The sequence below is a fragment of the Arachis stenosperma genome, chromosome 2 (assembly GCF_014773155.1).
Source record: "Arachis stenosperma cultivar V10309 chromosome 2, arast.V10309.gnm1.PFL2, whole genome shotgun sequence".
In the NCBI taxonomy this organism is placed as follows: Eukaryota; Viridiplantae; Streptophyta; class Magnoliopsida; order Fabales; family Fabaceae; genus Arachis; species Arachis stenosperma.
In genome coordinates, this window is record NC_080378.1 from 118,138,997 (window position 1) to 118,161,348 (window position 22,352).

The window sequence follows — 22,352 nt, forward strand, 5'->3', positions numbered from 1 at the left end:
GAACTTCATTTAGATAGAGCAGCAAACATTCGAAATATAACTATGTTAGTTGTAAATTAGATGTGAAACAGTTGTTACAATACAGCTGAGGATTACTTCATATGATTAGGGAGGGAAAACTCTGGTGCAATGGGTTTATTAATCATTTAAACATATACTTTATTTAATCCAAGTTCACTGATATGAGATTTACTTGCACTTGAAACACAACAGTTTTTCTGAAATTTAAAAAACTAAATTTTAAATTTACTAAAATAAAAAAATGTATACCAGCATATAAAAATAAAATGTGCATTTGACAACCAACTTTTTCTTATCCTTTATTTATTTATTTTTTGTCTTAACATTCTGAATTCAACCTTAGAAAGTTTGGGTAGTGGTTTGGATGCTTCTGTTTCAATTGGCCTCCTGTCACTATGAATTCTAAGAATTAGCATATGAATTGCAGCAAAAAACACTAAGAGGATGATAAATGCCTAAAATTATTAACTTAGGGTAGAACAAAATATGTGTAGAAAGAAAAAGTTTCAAGACTTTGTGAGAGAAATGATATGAAACTGAATAACCTCATTCATTGATTACACACAAGATACAAAGGGGGAACCTTGTATAAGGGACAGAACTAGCCTATAAAGAAAGAATTCCAAAACAGACTCAAACAGGAAGCTTAAAACAGAAACTAACACCCTGACTTACTATATAATGCAGAATAGGGGGTTAATTAGTTTCTCACATTCTCTAATACAAAGCTCCATCAAGTTAGGCAGCAAACCTCCTTCAACAAAAGAAAACTTTGTAGGCCGTGCTCTATGGAAGAGGCTTTCAGTGGAATGCAGCCAAGCCGGTCAGAGAAAAAAACAAACTTGGGAACCTGAGGTGTTTGATCATGAAGCTTGAATGAAGGGCGGTCCCAGTCATAGATTTAGCAATTCCAGAAAAGAAATGTATATTGAATTTCCGGGTCTGAGTAATGAGAAACCTGTATAGAACAAAAATGGATTTGTATTATAAGAGGAAGCATAGTGCTGCACAATGCTGCCAGATTATCAAGTAGAACATTGTTCTATAAAAGATGAAAGCATCAAGCAATGGAGCTAGAACATTTGCTTATATACATATATTCAATCAATTTAACTTTTGCACTACAGCATGGGAACTGAAGTTTTGCATGTTATGACTTCTAAACTAGAGATGAGAAATTCTATTGCAATTATCCATATAAAATAGATGAAGTCAACATATATCCGGAGGCCTTTTAAAACAAGCACTGGTTTTCATTGAATGCTTGCATTGCCATATCTATGAATTTTCTTGCAATTTTAGACTCTGCATTTCAAACAGAGACAAGTATAATTAGATGGAAAAAATGAACAAGTAGGAGGCATTATTAAGTAACATCGACACAATATTTCCTTATGTTACCTTTGATATCAGTGCACCCCAATTCTCAACTTGGCTCAGTCATGTATTAATATTGACTCTTGATTCTTTCCTATTATAAATGAAAACCAACATTTCATGTAGCACTTAGAAACCATATAGTAACACATAATAGAATTTGATGAGGTCAAAGGAGGAAGATAAATTAAAAATTGAGGGAAAAAATTAGTTTGGCATATTAACAAGGGAATGAGAAAGTATGGTGCGAAGAATTAGCATTGTAATTGGAGGGCGTGCAGTGAGTTAGGAGAAGATAAGGGCAAAAACAATTACCCATCTCAAATTGAATCCGTGGGTCGTTCATCTCTTCCAGCTTGGTCCTCAAAGGACATTGTCCCAGGATGATGAGTTTTGATATGGAGGCAGGCAGGTATTCGTGTGTGATATTCTCCAGCTTTGGACACTTTTCAATCGTTAATTTTTGGAGGGAGGTGAGTTGGTGAAGTCCCTTGCAGTCTAGCGTCTCCAGATTTGAAAAGGCCCTTCGATGTTATCCACCTCTCTAGTTTCTGGCAATTATTGATCCAAAGAGTTGTCAAGCTCCGCGGGAGGCATTCCTCTCCAAAACAATCCAAACAGTCCATTTCTGGGCATTCCCCTATACACAGGATCTCCAGAGCCGGAAGGTGAGCTGGCAGGTCTCCACTTAGCACCGGACATCGTTCTATTGAAAGCCTTCTAAGTTTGGGAAATCCATCAAAGTCATCAGGAATATGCCACTCTCGCCAGCGAGGCATTCCAAAAAATGTCAGACGTTGAAGAGATCTGAAGGGTGTCCCCTGATGAGATGATTCATCGTTGTTGTAAAACTCACTACCAATTCTCTCCAACCCGTCAAATCTTAGTATCTCCAGATGCTGCAGAAAGGGTAACTGTCCCAGTGAAGGAACCTGACGGCAATTCTTACAACCATTCATTCTCAATTTGGTTATATTGGAGTAGCAAGAAAAGCCTAACCAATCGGGGAATATTTCACCCCCATAACCAATACTTGTTAACTCTTTCAAGTTTCGGTGAGGTTGTAACTCCTCAAGTATATCTCTTGCAGTTTCAACATCAACAATATCGCCTTCTGTAGGCCATATCAATTCTAAAATGTTGATGTGCTTCTTGTTATCCATCTTCGCCTCCAAAGCTTCACGGCTGTTGTTCACATTCTCTAATTTGGCGATGCGAAGTAAGCCATGAAGATTGTCAAGTGCTCCCAAGTCTCTTATCCCGTTCTCCTCATGCTTTCCCACAATATAATCACTTAAGAAGTTCAGATGCTTTAACTTGCTCATTCCTTTTGGCATCTCTTTTAAAGAATAAGTTCCTGTGATATCAAGATGGCGCAGGTTCACTAGATTTTGCATACGGCAAGGAAGCACCTCCAGCTTCTCACAATAACTCAACTTCAATGTTTGGAGATTGTATAATTAACACAATGACTCAGGCAATGTCAAAATAGGTGTGTGAGAGAGATCCAAATAACGCAAATGGATCAGTTTATCTATTGAATCCGGCAATGACTCAATAGAAAAACATTTAAATGACAACGCTCTTAAACACCTCAATTCTAATAATTGTAAGCGCCAAGAATCACTTTCTAAATTAATTGATCTTTCCCAATAAAGCAAACGTACATCTAGAAATGTTCTCATATGTATTGCTCCCTTTTAAGCCTCTCCAAGTCTTAAGATTCCATCATGATGATTTACCATATATGACAAATGACGCGTTTTGCTGCAAATTTTTTCTGGGTCTCCAAATCTTCTGACACTGAAATAGAACTTTCCAGCAAAATATGTTGCTAAATCATGCATGAGATCATGCATCACAAATAAGCTAACATTTTTACTAGAAGGCTGAAAAAATGACCTTGCAACCAATTCATCAAAATATGCACGACTAATATTTTCTAATGTGTAATTTTCTATTGGTTGTACGAAATCCTCAGCCATCCACAACAAGATTAATTTCTCTTTGTCAAATTGATAATCCTCAGGATATAATGAGCAATAAACAAAGCACCGCTTTAAATGTGAAGGAAGATAGTGATAACTAACTCTTAATGCAGGAACAATCTTACTCTCATCTTCTGAAAGCTTCCAAATTTCACTTTCCAGTATATTCTCCCAATCTTCTTCATTATCCTTATTGCGCAATAAACCCCCAAGTGTCTTCACAGCCAAAGGTAATCCCTTACACTTTTTAACAATTTTTTTACCAATTTGTTCTAGGATTACATATTGTCTAGAATTAGTAGAAAGGAACGAATGTTTCAAAAATATTGACCAACAATCATTGGGAGACAATATATCTAATTTGTAATGTAGATTCGTAGTTGACATTACAGAATCAACATTTTTATTACGAGTAGTTAAAAGAATTTTACTTCCTTTATTCCCACTCAAAAAAGGTTTTAGAAAATTGTCCCACAAATTTTGTTGATTATCCCAAACATCATCTAAAACTACTAAGAATGTCTTTTCTGTTAACTTTTCCTTCAGTTCTGTTTGAATTGAATTCAAGTTAACTATATTACAAGGAGAAGAGGTTATGTCTTCCATTATAGCCTTGGTAATATTAACAAGGTCAAATTTTGTTGCAACACACACCCATGCTTTAATGGCAAACTTCTCCTTCACTCTGGCATCGTTGTAAACCAACTGGGCCAAAGTAGTCTTTCCAATTCCACCTATACCTTCTATAGAGATCACAGACAACTTATCATCGCAAGTGTTGTCTAACAACAATTTTAAGATGGCCTCCTTATCATCATTCCTGCCATAGATATCGGAACATTCAACCAGAGACGATTGAATTCTCCATGACATGTCTTCCATATCTTTGGCAACCCCTTGTTTTAGACCAAGATAATCTTTCTCTTCAACACTAGCCTCTAATTTATCGACTATGTCTTGCATGCTCTCTACTATCCTTATCTCATCACCATCACTATATTCCACCACAGAATCAACAGCATAGTGATAATGGTAAGATGAGTTACCTGGATCCCTTTGAGTTGGAGTGGCAGCGGCAGCTTTAGTGGAGAGTTCATCCATCAAGTCATCAGCCAGATAGAGAGCATCCTGGAGATCCACAAGCCATTTATTGACTTCTTGGTCTCTGATCTGCTTCTGCTCTGCATCATCAAGTACAAGTCGAGTGGCACGGAGACTGTTCCTCAGCCTTTGAAGCAACTTCTGGTCAGCTAACTTCTTTGCTGTTGGGGTTGAGTTGACATCGAGTGAAGACAGCTTGTTCAAAACAGCATCAACAAAGCAAAACAGATAAGCTCTGCCCTCAAGTTTTGCAGCCATGATTGAGGCTCAAGTTCAGGAGATGATGAGATCACAAGAAAAGAAAGAAAGAAAAGTGACTCGGGAAGTGCTTGTAGGTAGATTGCAATGCACTCAAATCTCTGGTTTTCTCAAGCACAGGTAAGTGTACGCAGTTTGCAGTGTCCTTACTATGAAATATAATTGCAGTGTGTGGTGGTGATATCTGTAAACTCCCTACAATATTCTTACTCCTCTTTTTTCCAAACCAAACCCTAACCCTCTACTAACACACACCGCTGAGAATGAAAGAAAGAAAAAGAGAGAGGGAAAACGGAGAGGGAGAAGAAAGGAAGAGGGGGAGAAGGAGGATGACGCCGGTGAGGGCCACGCCGCCTTCGCTGTCGTCGTCGTGGCTGCGCGTGGAGGACTGTCGCCGTCGCTGAGGAAGCCCGAGCAGATAGAAGAGAACGCGCGAAAGAGAGGGAGGCGGAATTTTTTTCTAATATAAAATAAAAAAAATAATAATTCGCAAAACAAGATATTTGAGCTTTAATTTTTGAAATACGATTTTTTTTTTATTTTTACATTAAGGCAAGATCGTCGCACCTTCGGCAAACTATATAAACCTGGTGGAATCATTTTCATTTGTACTTCTCCTTCCAAATCTCTCTTCTAAAATCACTTTGTTCCTCCTTTTAGTTTTTATAGATGCTCTTTATTGTTTATAACATGTTAATTCGTATAAGTTGTTAATTTAAGTTGTGAATTACAAGGTAATTAATGGAATAATTAGTTAGGTTAGGTTAGATTAGAAAGAAACATAATTAGGATTCAGTTAGTTATTGATTAGGGTTGTTTAGGGTGTTAGTGGACGGCCTCATATAGTTTGGTTAAATTTTAATTAATAAGTTTATAAACTGATTAAGAATTAGGGCAGACAATTATAGGTTTGAATATGTTTTTTAAAAATTTAGTTAATGTGAAAGGAATTGAGTTCAGTATATGTTATTTTATTTTACTTGAGCGTGGTTAGATGAAACAGTAGTCATTGGACTACGAAATACAAATTAGACCAAACACATTACTGACAGGTTTGATCGAGTGATACAATTTTTTCACTGTTAATTGTAAATTAAATGTGAAACAGTTGTTACAATACAGCTGAGGATTACTTCATATGATTAGGAAGGAAAAACTCTGGTGTAATGGGTTTATTAATCTTTTAAATATGTATTTTATTTAATCCAAGTTTACTGATATGAGATTTACTTACTTACACTTGAAACACAACAGTTTTTCTGAAATTTAAAAAAAAAATTAAATTTACTAAAATAAAAAATGTGTACCAGCATATAAAAATATATAAAATGTGCAATGACAACCAACTTTTTCTTATCCTTTATTTATTTATTTTCTGTCTTAACATTCTGAATTCAACCTTAGAAAGTTTGGGTAGTGGTTTGGAAGCTTCTGTTTCAATTGGCCTCCTGTCACTATGAATTCTAAGAATTAGCATATGAATTGCAGCAAAAAAGACTAAGAGGATGATAAATGCCTAAAATTATTAACTTAGGTAGAACAAAATATGTGTAGAAAGGAAGAGTTTCAAGACTTTGTGAGAGAAATGATATGAAACTGAATAACCTCATTCATTGATTACACACAAGATACAAAGGGGGAACCTTGTATAAGGGACGGAACTAGCCTATAAAGAAAGAATTCCAAAACAGACTCAAACAGGAAGTTTAAAACAGAAACTAACACCCTGACTTACTATATAATACAGAGTAGGGGGTTAATTAGTTTTTCACATTCTCTAATACAAAGCTCCATCAAGTTAGGCAGCAAACCTCCTTCAACAAACGAAAACTTGGCCGTGCTGTATGGAAGAGGCTTTCAGTGAAATGCAGCCAAGCCAGTCAGAGAATAAAACAAACTTGGGAACCTGAGGTGTTTGATCACGAAGCTTGAATGAAGGGCAATTCCAGAGAAGAAATGTATATTGAATTTCCGGGTCTGGATAATGAGAAACCTGTATAGAACAAAAATGGATTTGTATTATAAGAGGAAGCATAGTGCTGCACAATGCTGCCAGATTAGCAAGTAGCACATTTGTTTTATGAAAGATGAAAGCATCAAGCAATGGAACTAGAACATTTGCTTATATACATATATTCAATCAATTTAATTTTTGTACTACAGCATGGGAACGGAAGTTTTGCATGTTATGACTTCTAAACTAGAGATGAGAAATTCTGTTGCAGTTATCCATTTAAAATAGATGAAGTCAACATACATCTGGAGGCGTTTTAAAACAAGCACAGGTTTTGATTGAATGCTTGCATTGCCATATCTACGAATTTCTTACAATTTTAGACTCTGCATTTCAAACACAGACAAGTATAATTAGATGGAAACAATGAACAAGTAGGAGGCATTCTTAAGTAACATCAACGCAAAGAAACAATTATAATTTCCGTATGTTACCTTTGATATCAGTGCACCCCAATTCTCAACTTGCATTGGTCATGTATTAATATTGACTCTTGATTCTTCCCTATTATAAATGAAAGCCAACATTTCATTTAGCACTTACAAACCATATAGTAACACATAATAGAATTTGATGAGGTCAAATGAGGAAGACCCAATGCAAGAGTCTGCGGGGAGAAAACAAATAAAAACTTGTCAAATTGAATTAAAAATTGGAGCACCTTCAGAATCTATTACTTGTCTTGGAAGTACCCAAAATGACACAAAAATATAAATAAAGAATTGAAATTTGATGACATAAGTAAGTAAGCCGTTTGCTTCCTAATTGCATTTGTCATGGCTTTGGATTGAATTTGTGGGTCTTTCTCACTTCAAGAACCTTGGTTTAAACAAAGTCCAAAAAATCAGATAAACAACACATAAGAGAATTCTATGAGATAAACAAAGTCCAAAAATTAAAAAATAAAAAGCAAAATTCTATGAACTCAAATCTGACAGAAATAGAAGACTGAAATTCAATAGCATAGCTAAACTATGTTCTGTTTTCGTAATTGGAAAATTGGTATAAGTTTGCAAATCAAAGAGAATAATGTATTTCATAAAGTACAAACGCACCTCCTCCATAACATACTCACAGACAGAATCCTTGCATGTTGCAGAAATGGTGGAAAATCAGAAATCAGGATAATCGTAGTCGTACCATTCTGCAATCAACCGTACAAATTTTAAGTGAAATCATAGCTAAGGCACAGATAAATGGCTAAGAATGAAAAGAGAAATTAAAAATTAAGGGAAAAAATTGGTTTGACATATTAACAAGGGAATGAGGAAGTATGTTGCGAAGAATTAGCATTCTAATTGGAGGGTGTGCAGTGAGTTTAGGGAAGATGAGAGCAAAAACAGTTACCTGTTTGGCATTGAATACGTGGGTCGTCGTTCATCTCTTCCAGCTTCCTCGTCAACGGACATTTTCCCTTGATGAGGAGATTTGATATGGAGGCAGGCAGGTTTTGTTGTGTGATGTTCTCCAGCTTTGGACAGTCTGAAATTGTTAATTGTTGGAGCGAGGTGAGATGGTGAAGGCCGTTGCAGTCTAGCGTCTCCAGATTTGAAAAGTACGACAATTCTAGAGACCGGAGGGAAGCAGGAAGGCAACCCTCTCTTGGGAACCACTTAACTTCTTTCCATTTTTCAAGGATAAGATGGGTAAGGCCTTCACTCTGCAAACCATTGGATGTTATCCACCTCTCTACTTTCTCACATTTACTGATCCGAAGAGTTGTCAAGCTCGGCGGGAGGCACTTCTCTCCAAAACAATCCATTTCTGGGCATTCCCATATCTCCAATTCCTCGAGAGCCGGAAGGTGAGCTGGCAGATCTCCTCTTAACACCGGACACTCTTCTATTGAAAGGGTTTTAAGTTTCGGAAATCCATCAAAGTCATCAGGAATACGCCACTCTCGCCAGCGAGGCATTAAACCGAATACCAGAGTCTCCAGAGATCTGAAGGGTGTGCCCTGATGAGATGATTCAGCGTTGTTGTAAAACTCACCACCAATTCTCTCCAACCCATAAAGTCCACCTATCACCAGATGCTGCAGAGAGGGTAACTGTCCCAGTGAAGGAAGCTGACGGCAATTCTTACAAAAATGCATACTCAATTTAGTCATATTGGAGTAGCAAGGAAGGCCTAACCAATCGGGGAATGTTTTACCCCTGTAACTATAAATTGCTAACTCCTTCAAGTTTCGGTGAGGTTGTAACTTCTCAAGTATATCTCTCTCTTTTTCAACATCAACAGTATCACCACCACCATCACCACAATCATCCTCATCATTGTCATCATCATCTTCTAGAAGCCATCTCAACTCTAAAATGATGATGTGCTTCTTGTTACCCATCTTTGCCTCCAAAGCTTCACTGCTGTGGTTCACATTTTCTAAGTTGGAAATGCAAAGTGAGCCATGAAGATTGTCAAGTGCTCCCAATCCTCTTATCCCATTCTCCACTTGTTCCCCGACAATATAACCACTTAAGAAGCTCAGATGCTTTAACTTACTCATTCCTTTTGGCATCTCTTTTAAACTATCAGCTCCCCTAATATCAAGATGGCATAGGTTCACGAGATCTTGCATGCGGCTGGGAAGCATCTCAAGGTCATAACAATCCCTCAACTTCAAAGTTTGGAGATTGTATAATCTACACAATGATTCAGGCAATGTCACAATAGGTGTTTTGGAGAGATCCAAATAACGCAAATGGATCAACTCACCTATTGAATCAGGCAATGACAGGATTTTAAAGCCACGAAATGACAAAACTCTTAAACACTTTAATTGTTTTAGCCAAAAATCACATTCAATATCATTTGATTGAACATCAACAGGTAGAAATGTTCTCATATAAATTGCTCCATTATAAGCCTCTGGAAATTTTGAGATTCGACCCCGATTATATGATAAATGACGGGTTTTGCTGTCTGCCATGTGTGGATTGCCAAATTTGTTGACTCTGGAAAGGAATTTTCCAGCAAAAAACGTTGCTAGATCATGCATGAGATCGTGCATTACAAATAACCCAGCACCAGCACTAGAAAGTTGAAAAAATGATCTTGCAACTAATTCATCAAAATATGCACAACCAATATTTTCTAATGTGTTTTTTTCCATTGGTTGTAAGAGACCTTCAGCCATCCACAACAAGATTAATTCATGTTTGTCAAATTGAAAATCTTCAGGATACAATGAGCAATAAACAAAGCACCGCTTTAAATGTGAAGGGAGGTAGTGATAGCTAACTCTTAATGCAGGAACAATCTTACTTTCATCTTCCGGGAGTTCCCAAATTTCACTTTCAAGTATATTCTCCCAATCCCTTACATTATACTTATTGCGCAGTAAGCCTCCAAGTGTCTTCACAGCCAAAGGTAATCCCTTACACTTTGCAACAATTTTTCTACCAATTGGTTCTAGAGTTGCATATTGTTCAGAATTAGTAAAAATACATGAATGCTTCAAAAACACTGACCAACAATATTCATCTGACAATAAACTTAGTTGATAATGTCGATTAGGAGCTGCGAACACAGAAGCAACCTTTTCACTACGGGTTGTTAAGAGAATTTTACTTACAGTATTTCCATCCCGAAAAGGTTTCAAGAAATCCTCCCATGTGTCTCGTTGATCATGCCAGACATCATCCAAAACAACTAAATATCTTTCCTGACAACTTTTTCTTCAAATCAGATTGAAGAAAATCAAAATTGTCCGTGCTACAAGGACGGGAATCTAGTGCCGCTATTATTGTCCTTGTAACATGAACAGGATCGGAATTTTCAGCTACACACACCCATAATCTTGTGTCAAATTTTTCCACCACTTTGACATCACTGTAAACCAGTTGAGCCAGAGTAGTTTTTCCTATTCCACCCATACCCACAATGAGGATCACAGTCACAGGTGATTCAGCATGACGAGTATCATCTAACAGCAATTTGATTATTTCCTCCTTATCTTTGTCCCGACCAAATATGTCAGAACTTACAACGAGAGATGTAGATGGAGTTCTCCATGACGACATGTCCACCTTGGCGCATTCTTTCAGACGATGATAATTTTTCTTTGCTACAACAGACTCTAGTGTACCAACTATTTTTTCCATATCACCACTGTCTTCAATATATGAATCAACAACACGAGACTGGGAAGAAGAGTTACCTGGATCCGTTTGAGTGGCAGCGATAGCGGCCTGAGTGGAGAGCTCATCGAGCAAGTCATCGGCCATATAGAGAGCATCTTGGAGATCAACAAGCCACTTCTTGACTCTCTTGTCAGTGAACTGCTTCAGCTCAGCATCATCAAGAACAGGTCCAACATCATACAGACTTTTCTCCAACCTTCCAAGCAACTCCTGGGCAGAGTAGTTTCCTTCAAGGACAGAGTCATCTTCAAGTATTGAAGACAACTTGTCTAAAACGGCTTCAACAAAGGAAGTGAGATAAGCTCCACCATCAAGTTTTGTAGCCATGATTGAATCTCAACTGCAGCAGAAGATGAGAAAGAAAGAAAGGCGATGGATATGGAAAGGGTTCGCACTTTGCAGTGTAATTTAGTCTCTGGATTTTCTCAAACAGAAGCTATGGGAAGTGTCCTTTCATTTAGAATTCTTCCAAAACAAAGCAATGATTGTTGGTGTTGTCCTTTCATTTGTTTAACACTTTGTTAGTGTGTTTGTGGTATTTCAATCTAAATTAAAACAACTTGTGAATAAATAATATAATTAAGAGAAGTGTGTGGAAATTTTGTTAATCAAAGACGTGCATGTGGAATTTTTTTTAACACTTCTTTGAACGGTCTTTCATGATAATTAAAACCATTTGCAGATAAAATAATAATTTAATAAATAATTAAACATGTAGTTTTCGTTGATTTCAATTATTTGTGAGACCTTGTCTCCACATACAAAAATTTAAAATCCTTCCAAAAACAAAGCAACTACTAATAACTTGGCTTTTGTTTTTGTCCCTTGTGATAATGATAATACACATAGTGATAATCTAGTAGAACGCTTTTGATTTTTTCTTCCACATGATGCCACTTTCACACCTACCATTATTACGTGGCTGCCTCTTTCAATTTAAATAAGAAATGCACTCAAAGGAGATTAGATAATAAACGGCTCGAACTGCTTACATAATACATAATTGAACATATTATATGAATGACTAATATGTCATTAATATCTTTCTAAATTCATATTCAGACTTTGAGTATTAATCTGAACTTTTACTATGATTATGTTCAGCAATGTTGAATGGTTCAACGTTTATCTTTTCATGGCAAATTGGTAATTCATGAAACAAAAAAGAAAAATAATGTAAATTGCATCTCTGTTCACCTTATTCATGTCTAAAGAACTACAAGTTATTGCTACTAATACAATCTTTAACATTAAGAACATCAAATTTTGTTCGCAACACAAATTCATGCTTTATAGTCAAATTTCCCCTTCATGAACTTGCTGATATAATGAGATGGGAACCTACCTTGATCCTTCTGAGTGGATGCTTTAGGATATTAGATTATTATTTTTACAAGGACCAAGTTAGTGAGAAATGGTAGCAGTTTGTGACAATTAATTTGATTAGTGTGTGTTGAAGATGTTTTGATTGATCTTATAATAATAACGACGAATAATACCACTATACTTTATTGGTGGTTGTGCAAATACGGATAAAATAATGGAGGAAATTATAGGGAGAAAAAGAAAAAAAAAAGTGTAGAAACGTAGGTAGTTCTCTAGATTGGTTTTTGTGCTACATAAAGAATAATACTTTATATATGATAGGGTAAAATGTCTGAGATTGTTTTGATTAATTCACCAACGCTTCTATTTCAATTGGTCTCCTTTCACTATGAAGTATAATAGCTAGTACATGGATTACACATCATACAAGACTAAGTAGTAATATATGCCTAGAGGGTACAATTCTTAACTTACAAAACAAATTTTGCATTTGTAGTTAGTTTAAAAAGGTTCCCTGAAAAAAATCTGGGTGCCTTCTGATGGTTTATCAGTGGCTAAGAGAAGGGGGGTTGAATCTTAGTCCCCTTTTTCACTTAATAAAACTTGCTGACCTTGAAATAACTTCTAGAGATTTTTTACTTTTTGTTTCGTACTTAGCCATGAGACTTTTTCTTTTTATCTCGTAGCCAAACAAAAGATATTTTTCAGTTTTATTTCCTATGCAGCAGAAACAAAAATGGAGTAGAAGAGAGATAGAAAATCACACCACGAAGTATCTTGGTTCAGCTGCCAAGTGCGATGCAGCCTACATCCAGTCTCCATCACAACAATGATGAAATTTCACTATACTCATCATGTTACATACACCAATTCTTCCTAGGAACTACCCTTCCTATCTGGGACAAGTCCAGAATCTAAACCCCAATCCTGAACTTGACTTGGTTACTGTCAAGCTTTCAACTGCTAAGTGCTAACCCAACTTGTAACAGGATTTCCATAGAATCATGAAACACAACACAGATGTACAAAGGATCTCTAGGACATCTATGGCTTTTTCTTTTAACTTTGTATACTCTGCCTTTTTTCGCTCATGACTTTTTCTTACAAATCTTACTGTTTGTCTTTTTCCATGAGACTCAAGACAGACAAAATTAAACAGAAAATTACAAAACAGAAAATATTGAAGGAGAAGAACTTCTGTTAACTTATGTAGCTATAGAAACACTGTGCTTTCACTCTTTTCCTTACTTCAAGCCCTGACTGTTCTCTCTTATTTATAGAAAGAGAAGCCTCCATGGTTGAAACTGGTGAACAAAGCTAAACTTCTTCTTCTTCATGCAAACCGGTTCGGCCAGAGAGAGAGAAGAGAGATAACCGAATGTAAAACCCAACATGCAATTACCTATGTGTCTTCCCTTTATACCAAGCTTCACCAATCCGAGCCATCCATCTTGACTTGCACTTCAAGAAGAATCCCTAGCCCTTGATGCACTCTTGATGCATGACAGCTCTTCCTGCTCCACTTTTGCTTCATTCTTCACGTAGCCTCCTTAGCTACCTCCTGTGATAAGTGAACATAAAGCAGAGACGAGCCATGCCTTTGAGATCTTCTTCCTCTGACCGAGATCATCTTCTTCCATTTTTGGTATGGAGAGCATGAGCTTACTTCACCAAATCTTACCCCTTTTTGGTGAAGATCTTAACCACATCATACTTTTTGTTTTCCTTTTCTTGTCATCATTACAATGGTCTTTAGCTTGCTTCTAGTTTATTCTTCATTATTCTGATAGCTTGCAAAAACTTCCATGCTTTCTCTGTGAAGTGACTGAACGAAGAAGAGATGAGAGAGAAAAAAGAAAAATTTGAAAAGCTTTGAATTAGGAAAGAGAATGAAATTAATTGAATTTGTTTCTTCCCTTTGCTGAGTAGCATGTACCATTAAGGCAGCAGTCAAATCAATTGCCAATTTCTCTCATTGTTCCCATGTGATTAATGATAATTGAATTAAATTTGAAGAGAGAGATCCGTCGGAAGCAAGAGGCAATTGCTTTTTCTCTTTTCTTCATTTCGGACCAATCAAGCTAGTGTCAAGCAAAATTAATTTGGACTAATAACAATAATTCAATCTAGTCCAATAACAAGAATAATATAAATTCAGCCACATTAAACATTTTTGAACCAATGCTGAATGTAAGATTCACATTTGGGTTTGCATCATTTTTCTTTTCTTTTCGACCCAAATAACATGATCATAATTCAGCCAATAAATATATCAATAATGCACAAGGCTGAAAACATTTTTCTTAATACAATTTGGCCTTTTTACCAGAATACATATAACCTGCACAACAAAATTATTAATTAATACATATGAACTAAAAATCAAATTGACAAATTTGTAATTTAATTAAATTAATAATGTTTGTTCATCATCAAATGAAATTAGAGTTTTCCAAATTCATCACCCTCAAACTTGATTTAGAGGATCTGCCAAGTGCAGAGAGGAAACTAACTTACTGCAGTAAAATGTAACTATTGTAAACATGAAACTTCAGTTGCCACATATGATAGAAATATATAATAATGTTTGTTCATATAGGCTCACATTTCTACAAATAAAGTAGAGAACACAAATTTACATCACAAATAGTGAGTAAATAAAAATTGCATAACCAAACTAAGCAAACAGAAACTATATTATCTCTCACTTCGATATCTCGATGCCCCTATTGACACTAGGCATTGTTGAAGGAGCTGCAAAATAAAAATGTAAACCAAAATGTGTAGAAAAAAAATTGCTTAAAGACTTTGTGAGACAGTAGATGATATGAAACTGAATGGCCTCATTCGTTATGCACAAGATACATATGTAGAAAGAGTTTCAAACAGGACTCAAACAGAAAGTGTAAAAAAGACACTAACACCCTGACTAAAAATACAGAATAGAAAGTTACAAAGGAACTCTAAAGTCCTAACATCCCCACCTCAAACTCAGGGTATTCCTTGGTAAAAACTCACCATTTTCAGAAACAGATTTGACATTGGTTTCATGTGAGACACAAGCAATTTATTCTTAATTATTTTATCCCTCGCAAAAAGAAAATCGAATTTAAAAATTAAAATGTTTAGATATATTCTGTAAGACTGGATTATGTGCCATTGACCACTTTTCAGTGGTGAACATCTTCAACATTCTCAGGCATTAGACTGTTGCTGCTATTTCAGTCAATGTGATGCCCCTTGTCACCCTTGATTGATTAATTCAAATTGGAGAGATTATGGTAAACACCAGCACACATTTATACAATGTAAAATTGATTGACTTTTACGCCCTTGCACGCAGCAAAAGTGAAACCACAGAAGTTCTCTCTTCGGCTTCCATTAAAACAGCAGAATGAGAAGGCACAGCATGTCTACTAGGATAATCCACTTTGATGTTCCATTTGTGAGTTCAGCTATAGATCAAGCCCATGGTTGAACGGAGAAATTCAAGTTACTCTGATGTAATATCAGGTTAGCTCGATGAAATCCAAGATTATTACAACATCAACAAATAATTCATACAATAAGTATAATGCCGATTTCACTAAGGAAACAAAAAACACCACATTTATCAACAAAGTTTGAGTGTCTGAATTAATCATCACAATTCAGTCACATGCTCAGGCATTAAACACTTGAAGAAAATAAAATTAAAAAAATCTACATGAATTTTCTTATGCAAAAGAAAATCTTGGTACATAAAGTAAACATTTGGACAACATGCAATAACTTCTAGAGAGAATAAAACAAATTACCCGTTGAAAATGTTGGATCATCAATTCCATTTCATATCAATCTTATATATGTGAGGAAACTAGTCAATAGAGAAAGAGATTCAAAACAGACTCAAACAGAAAGTGTAAAGAAGAAATTAAAACCCTAACTAAATTTGAGTTACGATCAACTCTTATAATCTTGTTCCTAAGTTCCCAAGTAAAACTCACCGTATTCCCTGGTAAAACTGAGTTTGGACGGAATGAACTAGTGATGGTTGACCATGAAACTTGAATGAATAATTTGAATGAGATATCCAAACATAAAATTATTTTTCTTTTTCTAAAAGATCTTTGAAAAAAAATAACTCGAAAAAATATATTTTCTTAGTCATAACTAGAAAAAACAAAAAACTGCAAATTGAATTAACTGCAAGAATGTTGGGCAGATCAATTTCGATTGAAGATGATAATAAAAGTGAGATTAGCAACACATAATAGAATTTGATGAGGTCAAATGAGGAAGACCCAATGCAAGAGTATGTGGGGAAAATTTTAAAAAAAGAAAAAAAAAACTTGTCAAATTGAATTAAAAACTGGAGCATCTTCGAAATCTAAAACTTGTCTAGGAAGTACCCAAAATGACACAAATGTAAGAAACAGAGAAGATGATATAAGTAAAGTAAGCCGTTTGCTTCCTAATTACATTTGTCATCACTTTTGGATTGAATTTGTGGGTTTTTCTCTCTTCAAGAACCTTGGTTTAATCAAATATGGATTAAAGATGAAAAATTCTGACAAGCAACACATAACAGAATTCTATAAGACAAACAGAGCCCAAAAGTTTTAAAATGAAAAGCAAAATTCTATGAAGTCAAATCTGACAGAAATAGAAAAGTGAAATTGAATGGCATAACTAAAGTATGTTCTGTTTTGGTAATTCGAAATTGGTATGAGTTTGCAAATCAAAGAGAATAATGTATTTCATAAAGTACGAACGCACCTGCTACGTAACATATTAAGAGTCCGTGAAGAAATGGTGGAAAATCAGAATGCACGAAACTCATCCTCCTAGTCTACAATCAACCATACAAATAGTGAGTAACCAGTACAAATTATGGCTAAGATCTAAGAGTGAAAAGATATACTAAAAATTAAGGGGAAAAATTGGTTTGGCATATTAACAAGGGAATGAGAATGTTTGGTGGGAACAATTAGCATTGTAATTGGAGAGCATGCAGTGAGTTTAAGGAAGATCAGAGCAAAAACAATTACCTGGGTCGTTCATCTCTTCTAGCAATCATGACTCGAGTCTGAATCATAATCTGAGTCTGCAATCAAGCATGCATATACTATTGTAAGCAGAAAAGACGTGATCATGAAAAAGTTTACTTTTTTTTTTTTTTTTCCCTTCTACGCTAAGCATCTAATTTATTATCTTTAACAACATTGGAAAAATTGGCACACATAATTTATTAGCATTGTAACTGAGAGCGTGCAGTGAGTTTAGGGAAGATGAGAGCAAAAACAATTACCTGTTTCGCATTGAATCCGTGGGTCGTTCATCTCTTCCAGCTTGCTCCCCAATGGACATTCTCCTTTGATGCGGAGTTTTGATATGGAGGCAGGCAGGTTTTGTTGTGTGATATTCTCCAGCTTTGGACAGTTTTCAATTTTTAATTGTTTGAGGGAGGTGAGTTGGTGAAGGCCCCTGCAGTCTAGCGTCTCCAGATTTGAAAAAGACGACAAATGTAGATACTGGAGGGAAGCAGGAAGGCAACCCTCTCTTGGGAACCACTTAACTTCATTCCATCGATGAAGCAAAAGACGTGTAAGGCCTTCACTCTGCAAACCCCTCCAAGTTATCCACCTCTCTAGTTTCTGGCATCTTCTGATCCGAAGAGTTGTCAAGCTCGGCGGGAGGCACTCCTCTCCAAAACAATCCATTTCTGGGCATTCATGTATTTCCAGTATATCTAGGTGGGGTGCAGCACAGCCTAGCGCCGGCACGGATACTAAACGGCGGCAACTTGAGATATAGAGTGTCTTGAGATTTGGAAGGGCCCCCAATGGAAACATCGTCAGTGAATCACACCCCGATACAATTATCTCCGTTAGGGACTTGTGTTGCAGTGGCTCTGAGATTGTTAAGTTTGAACAACCCGAGATTTTCAGAAATTGTAATGAATCCGGCAAAGAGTCTCCTGAAATTGATATGGCTGACGAACACTTGTGGATTTTCAAACGTTCGAGACACGGCGATTGGAAGTGGGGCAGCCACTCCAATATGGACTTCGCCAGCTGAGTATTTTTAATTACTACATCATGCGGTGCCACATACCCATACCAGAACAGCCCAGAACCCATTACAATTAATTGGTGAAGCTTGGGAGCTCGCGGCAGTGAACATGCAAGCTCTTCGCAATTCCTAATGGTAAGTTTCTCCAGAGCCGGTAGGTCAGCAGGCAGATCTCCACTTAACACCGGACAGTCTTGTATTGAAAGGCTTTTAAGTTTCAGAAATCCATCAAACCCATTAGGAATATGCCACTCCCGCCAGCGAGGCATATCACAAAATTCCAGAGTTTCAAGAGATCTGAAGGGTGTCCCATGATGAGATGATCCAGCGTTGTTGTAAAACTCATCACCAATTCTCTCTAAACCATCCAGTTCAAAAATCCTGAGATGCTGCAGAGACGGTAACTGTCCCAGTGAAGGAAGCTGACCGCAATTCTTACAACGAATCAGACTCAACTCAGTGATATTGGAGTAGCAAGAAAAGCCTAACCAATCGGGGAATATTTCACCCCTATAACCATCAATTGATAACTCTTTCAAGTTTCGGTGAGGTTGTAACTCCACAAGTATGTTTCTCTCTTTTTGAAAAACATCATCATCATCTGAAATCCATTTCAATTCTAAAATGTTGATGTGCTTCTTGTTACCCATCTTTGCCTCCAAGGCTTCACCGCTGTCTTTCAAATTCTCTAATTTGGAAATGCAAAGTGAGCCATGAAGATCGTCAAGTGCTCCCAGTTCTCTTATCCCATTCTCCACTTGCTCCCCTACAATATAACCACTTAAGAAGTTCAGATGCTTTAACTTACTCATTCCTTTTGGCATCTCTTCTAAACGATAAGCTCCCCTGATATCAAGATGGCGTAGGTTCACAAGATCTTGCATGCGGCTAGGAAGCATCTCTAGCTTCTCACAATCCCTCAACTTCAATGTTTGGAGATGGTATAATCTACACAACGATTCAGGCAATGTGACAATAGGTGTTTCAGAGAGATCCAAATAACGCAAATGGATCAACTCACCTATTGAATCAGGCAATGACAGGATTTTAAAGCCACGAAATGACAAAACTCTTAAACACTTTAATTGTTGTAGCCAAAAATCACTTTCAATATCATTTGATTGAACATCAATAGGTAGAAATGTTCTCATATAGATTGCTCCATTATAGGCCTCTGGAAATTTTGAGATTCGACCCCGATTATATGACAAATGACGGGTTTTGCTGTCTGCCATGTGTGGATTGCTAAATTTGTCGACTCTGAAAAAGAATTTTGCAGCAAAGGATGTTGCTGATGTTGCTAGATCATGCATGAGATCGTGCATTACAAATAATCCAGCATCAGCACTAGAAAGTTGAAAAAATGATCGTGCAACAAATTCATCGAAATAAGCACAACCAATATTTTCTAATGTGTTTTTTTCCATTGGTTGTAAGAGACCTTCAGCCATCCACAGCAAGATTAATTCATCTTTGTCAAATTGATAATCTTGGGGATATAACGAGCAATAAACAAAACACCGCTTTAAATTTGAAGGAAGATAGTGATAACTAACTCTTAATGCAGCAACAATCTTACTCTCATCTTCCGGAAGCTCCCAAATTTCACTTCTCAGTATATTCTCCCAATCCTCTACTTTATCCTTACTGCGCAATAAACCCCCAAGTGTCTTCACAGCCAAAGGTAATCCCTTGCATTTTTCAACAATTTTTTTACCAATTTGTTCTAAGATTACATATTGTCTAGAACTAGTAGAAATAGTTGAATGTTTCAAAAACAAAGACCAGCAATCTTCGTTAGACAATGTATCTAGTTTATAATGTAGATTTGAAGTTGACACTATAGAATCAACGTTTTTATTACGAGTAGTTAAAAGAATTTTACTTCCTTTATTTCCACTCAAAAAAGGTTTTAGAAAATTGTCCCACAAATTTTGCTGATTATCCCAAACATCATCTAAAACTACTAAGAATGTCTTTCCCGTTAACTTTTCCTTCAATTCTGTTTGAATTGAATTCAAGTTAACCATATTACAAGGAGAAGAAGCTATGTCTTCAATTATAGCCTTGGTAACATTAACAGGATCAAATTTTATTGCAACACACACCCATGCATTAATGGTAAACTTGTCCTTCAATCTGGCATCGTTGTAAACCCACTGAGCCAAAGTAGTCTTTCCAATTCCACCTATACCTTCTATAGAGATCACAGACAATTTATCATCACAAGTTTCATCTAATAACAATTTTATGATGGCCTCCTTGTCATCGTTCCTGCCATATATATCAGGACTTTCAAGCAGAGATGATTGAATTCTCCATGACATGTCCTCCAGATCTTTGGCAACCCCTTGTTTCAGATCAAGATCATCTTTCTCTTCAACAATAGACTCTAGTTTGTCAACTATGTCTTGCATCCTAGTTACTACCCCCATCTCATCGTCATCACCATCTTCCAAAATTGAATCAACAGAGTGAGACCAGGAAGAAGAGTTACCTGGATCCCTCTGAGTGGGAGTGGCAGTGACAGCTTTAGTGGAGAGTTCATCGAGCAAGTCATCAGCCATATAAAGAGCATCTTGGAGATCAACAAGCCACTTGTTGACTTCTTGGTCTCGGATCTGCTTCTGCTCAGCATCATCAAGCACAGGTCGAGTGGCACGGAGACTCGCTTTCAATCTTTGAAACAACTTCTGGTCAGCTAACTTTTTTGCTTCTGGGGTTGAGTTGACATCAAGTGAAGACAGCTTGTTCAAAACAGCATCAACATAGGAAGAGAGATAAGCTCTACCCTGATGTTTTGCAGCCATGATTGAGGCTCAAGTTCAGGAGATGATGAGATCACAACAAAGAAAAGAAAGAAAGAAAGGTGACTCAGGAAGTGGTTGTGGGTAGATTGCAATGCACTCAAAATCTCTGGTTTTCTCAAGCACAGGTAAGTGTTGGCAATTTGCAGTGTCCTTATTATGATATATAATTGCTTAGTGTTACATATTTTAATTATTTATTGTGTTTTGTGTGGTGGTGATATCGTTACAGTCATAAAGTGAATGATATTTTTTTTCTCAAGCAGCGACAGTGAAGTGGGATGAAGGTGGGGGTGACAGCCAGTTGGAAAAGAAGAGGATATTGGAGTGAAATGCTTTGGTAAATTAGGATTTGGAATTATTATTTCTTTTGGAATAACTAAATAGATTTTTTTATTTAGGTAATTTGTGGAATATTTTTTATTTTTTACATGTATTGGGCTAAATCTGCAGTTCATTGTTCACATTGTTTAGATTTCCCATTATCTCTCTAGCGGAGTTGTTATGCAAAATCATATGATGGGTAATACTGAATTGCATTCAATATGGAATCTATCTGTTGCATACTATCAAGGGTTGCTATTTATAGGAAATAACTCTTAAGTCTTAACAGAAGCTAAGAAGGAAAAAGTAAACAGAAAACTGTTACAAAACAGCAATTCAATATGGAATCAATCTGTTACATACTATCAAGGGTTGCTATTTATAGCAAATAAAAGAGAAGCTAAGAAGGAAAAAGTAAACAGAAAACTGTTACAAAACAGAAAAAAAAAAAAGAAAAGAAAACAGAAAACTGTTACAAAATAGAAACAATGGATTTTAGATTTTAGATTTCATGCATGCTACCACATATTTTTTGGCACGAAACAATGGATTTATTTTTCTCATGCAATTATCGAGCTATAAATTTTGTTTGTACTATATCATCAAATCATCATTTATCCCAATAAATTAAATTATTATTAGGTAGGGATACATAAATAAATATATGTAACTACTAATTTTTAAAATTAAACTATTTATATGGGCTTGGTTTATTATAGAATAGATGACTTATCATTGGAGTGAATCTACAAGTATATATGCTTTTGTAATTTTTCCCTCCATGATTTCTATCAAACAGCAACCTTTTATTTTTTGTTGTTTGAAGGTAAATTAATAACTAAATAAAGAGTTAAATCTCAAAGTGGTTCGGAAATTTGCAATTGAGTTTCGATTTCATTTTGTCCCTGAATTTAACAACGGTCATTTTTAAAGTATTTTTTGT

The 22,352-nt window shown here is 36.1% G+C and overlaps 2 protein-coding genes and 1 pseudogene across 9 annotated transcripts; all 3 read right to left on the minus strand.

Annotated features, from left to right (window-relative positions):
- Positions 1–295: 295 nt before the first annotated feature.
- Positions 296–5,234, minus strand: LOC130961840 (putative disease resistance RPP13-like protein 1). 5 transcript variants are annotated; one of them, XM_057887862.1, is made up of 4 exons: positions 3,066–5,234; positions 1,714–2,834; positions 1,423–1,492; positions 296–979 (listed from the first exon to the last, which is right to left on the minus strand). In XM_057887862.1, the coding sequence occupies exon 1, from the start codon at positions 4,743–4,745 to the stop codon at positions 3,099–3,101; it is 1,647 nt and encodes a 548-aa protein (XP_057743845.1). In that variant the 5' UTR covers positions 4,746–5,234; the 3' UTR covers positions 296–979; positions 1,423–1,492; positions 1,714–2,834; positions 3,066–3,098. The 5 variants fall into 5 exon arrangements, with proteins under 5 accessions (XP_057743845.1, XP_057743847.1, XP_057743843.1 ...); XM_057887864.1 differs by having other exon boundaries at positions 4,433–4,547; XM_057887860.1 differs by having other exon boundaries at positions 296–1,326; positions 1,714–5,233.
- Positions 5,235–6,331: 1,097 nt separating this feature from the next.
- Positions 6,332–11,437, minus strand: LOC130961450 (putative disease resistance RPP13-like protein 1; annotated as a pseudogene).
- A 3,249-nt stretch (positions 11,438–14,686) lies between these two features.
- LOC130961418 (putative disease resistance protein At3g14460) lies at positions 14,687–21,227 on the minus strand. 4 transcript variants are annotated; one of them, XR_009079535.1, is made up of 4 exons: positions 17,515–21,227; positions 17,255–17,310; positions 16,983–17,050; positions 14,692–15,722 (listed from the first exon to the last, which is right to left on the minus strand). XR_009079535.1 is itself a non-coding variant. In XM_057887301.1 (3 exons), the coding sequence occupies exons 1-2, from the start codon at positions 21,086–21,088 to the stop codon at positions 17,273–17,275; spliced, it is 3,612 nt and encodes a 1,203-aa protein (XP_057743284.1). In that variant the 5' UTR covers positions 21,089–21,227; the 3' UTR covers positions 14,687–17,050; positions 17,255–17,272. The 4 variants fall into 4 exon arrangements, 2 of the variants coding, with proteins under 2 accessions (XP_057743284.1, XP_057743283.1); XR_009079534.1 differs by having other exon boundaries at positions 14,694–15,722; positions 16,983–17,055; XM_057887301.1 differs by having other exon boundaries at positions 14,687–17,050.
- Positions 21,228–22,352: the final 1,125 nt, after the last annotated feature.

Bases quoted from the DNA above. Each gene is read 5' to 3' on its own strand.
- LOC130961840 (XM_057887862.1), bottom strand. From the start codon at position 4,745: ATGGCTGCAAAACTTGAGGGCAGAGCTTATCTGTTTTGCTTTGTTGAT.
- LOC130961418 (XM_057887301.1), bottom strand. From the start codon at position 21,088: ATGGCTGCAAAACATCAGGGTAGAGCTTATCTCTCTTCCTATGTTGAT. The intron at 17,311-17,514 runs GTAATTGTTTTT...GCTTGATTGCAG, and splicing joins ACGGATTCAATGCGAAACAG to ACTCAGATTATGATTCAGAC.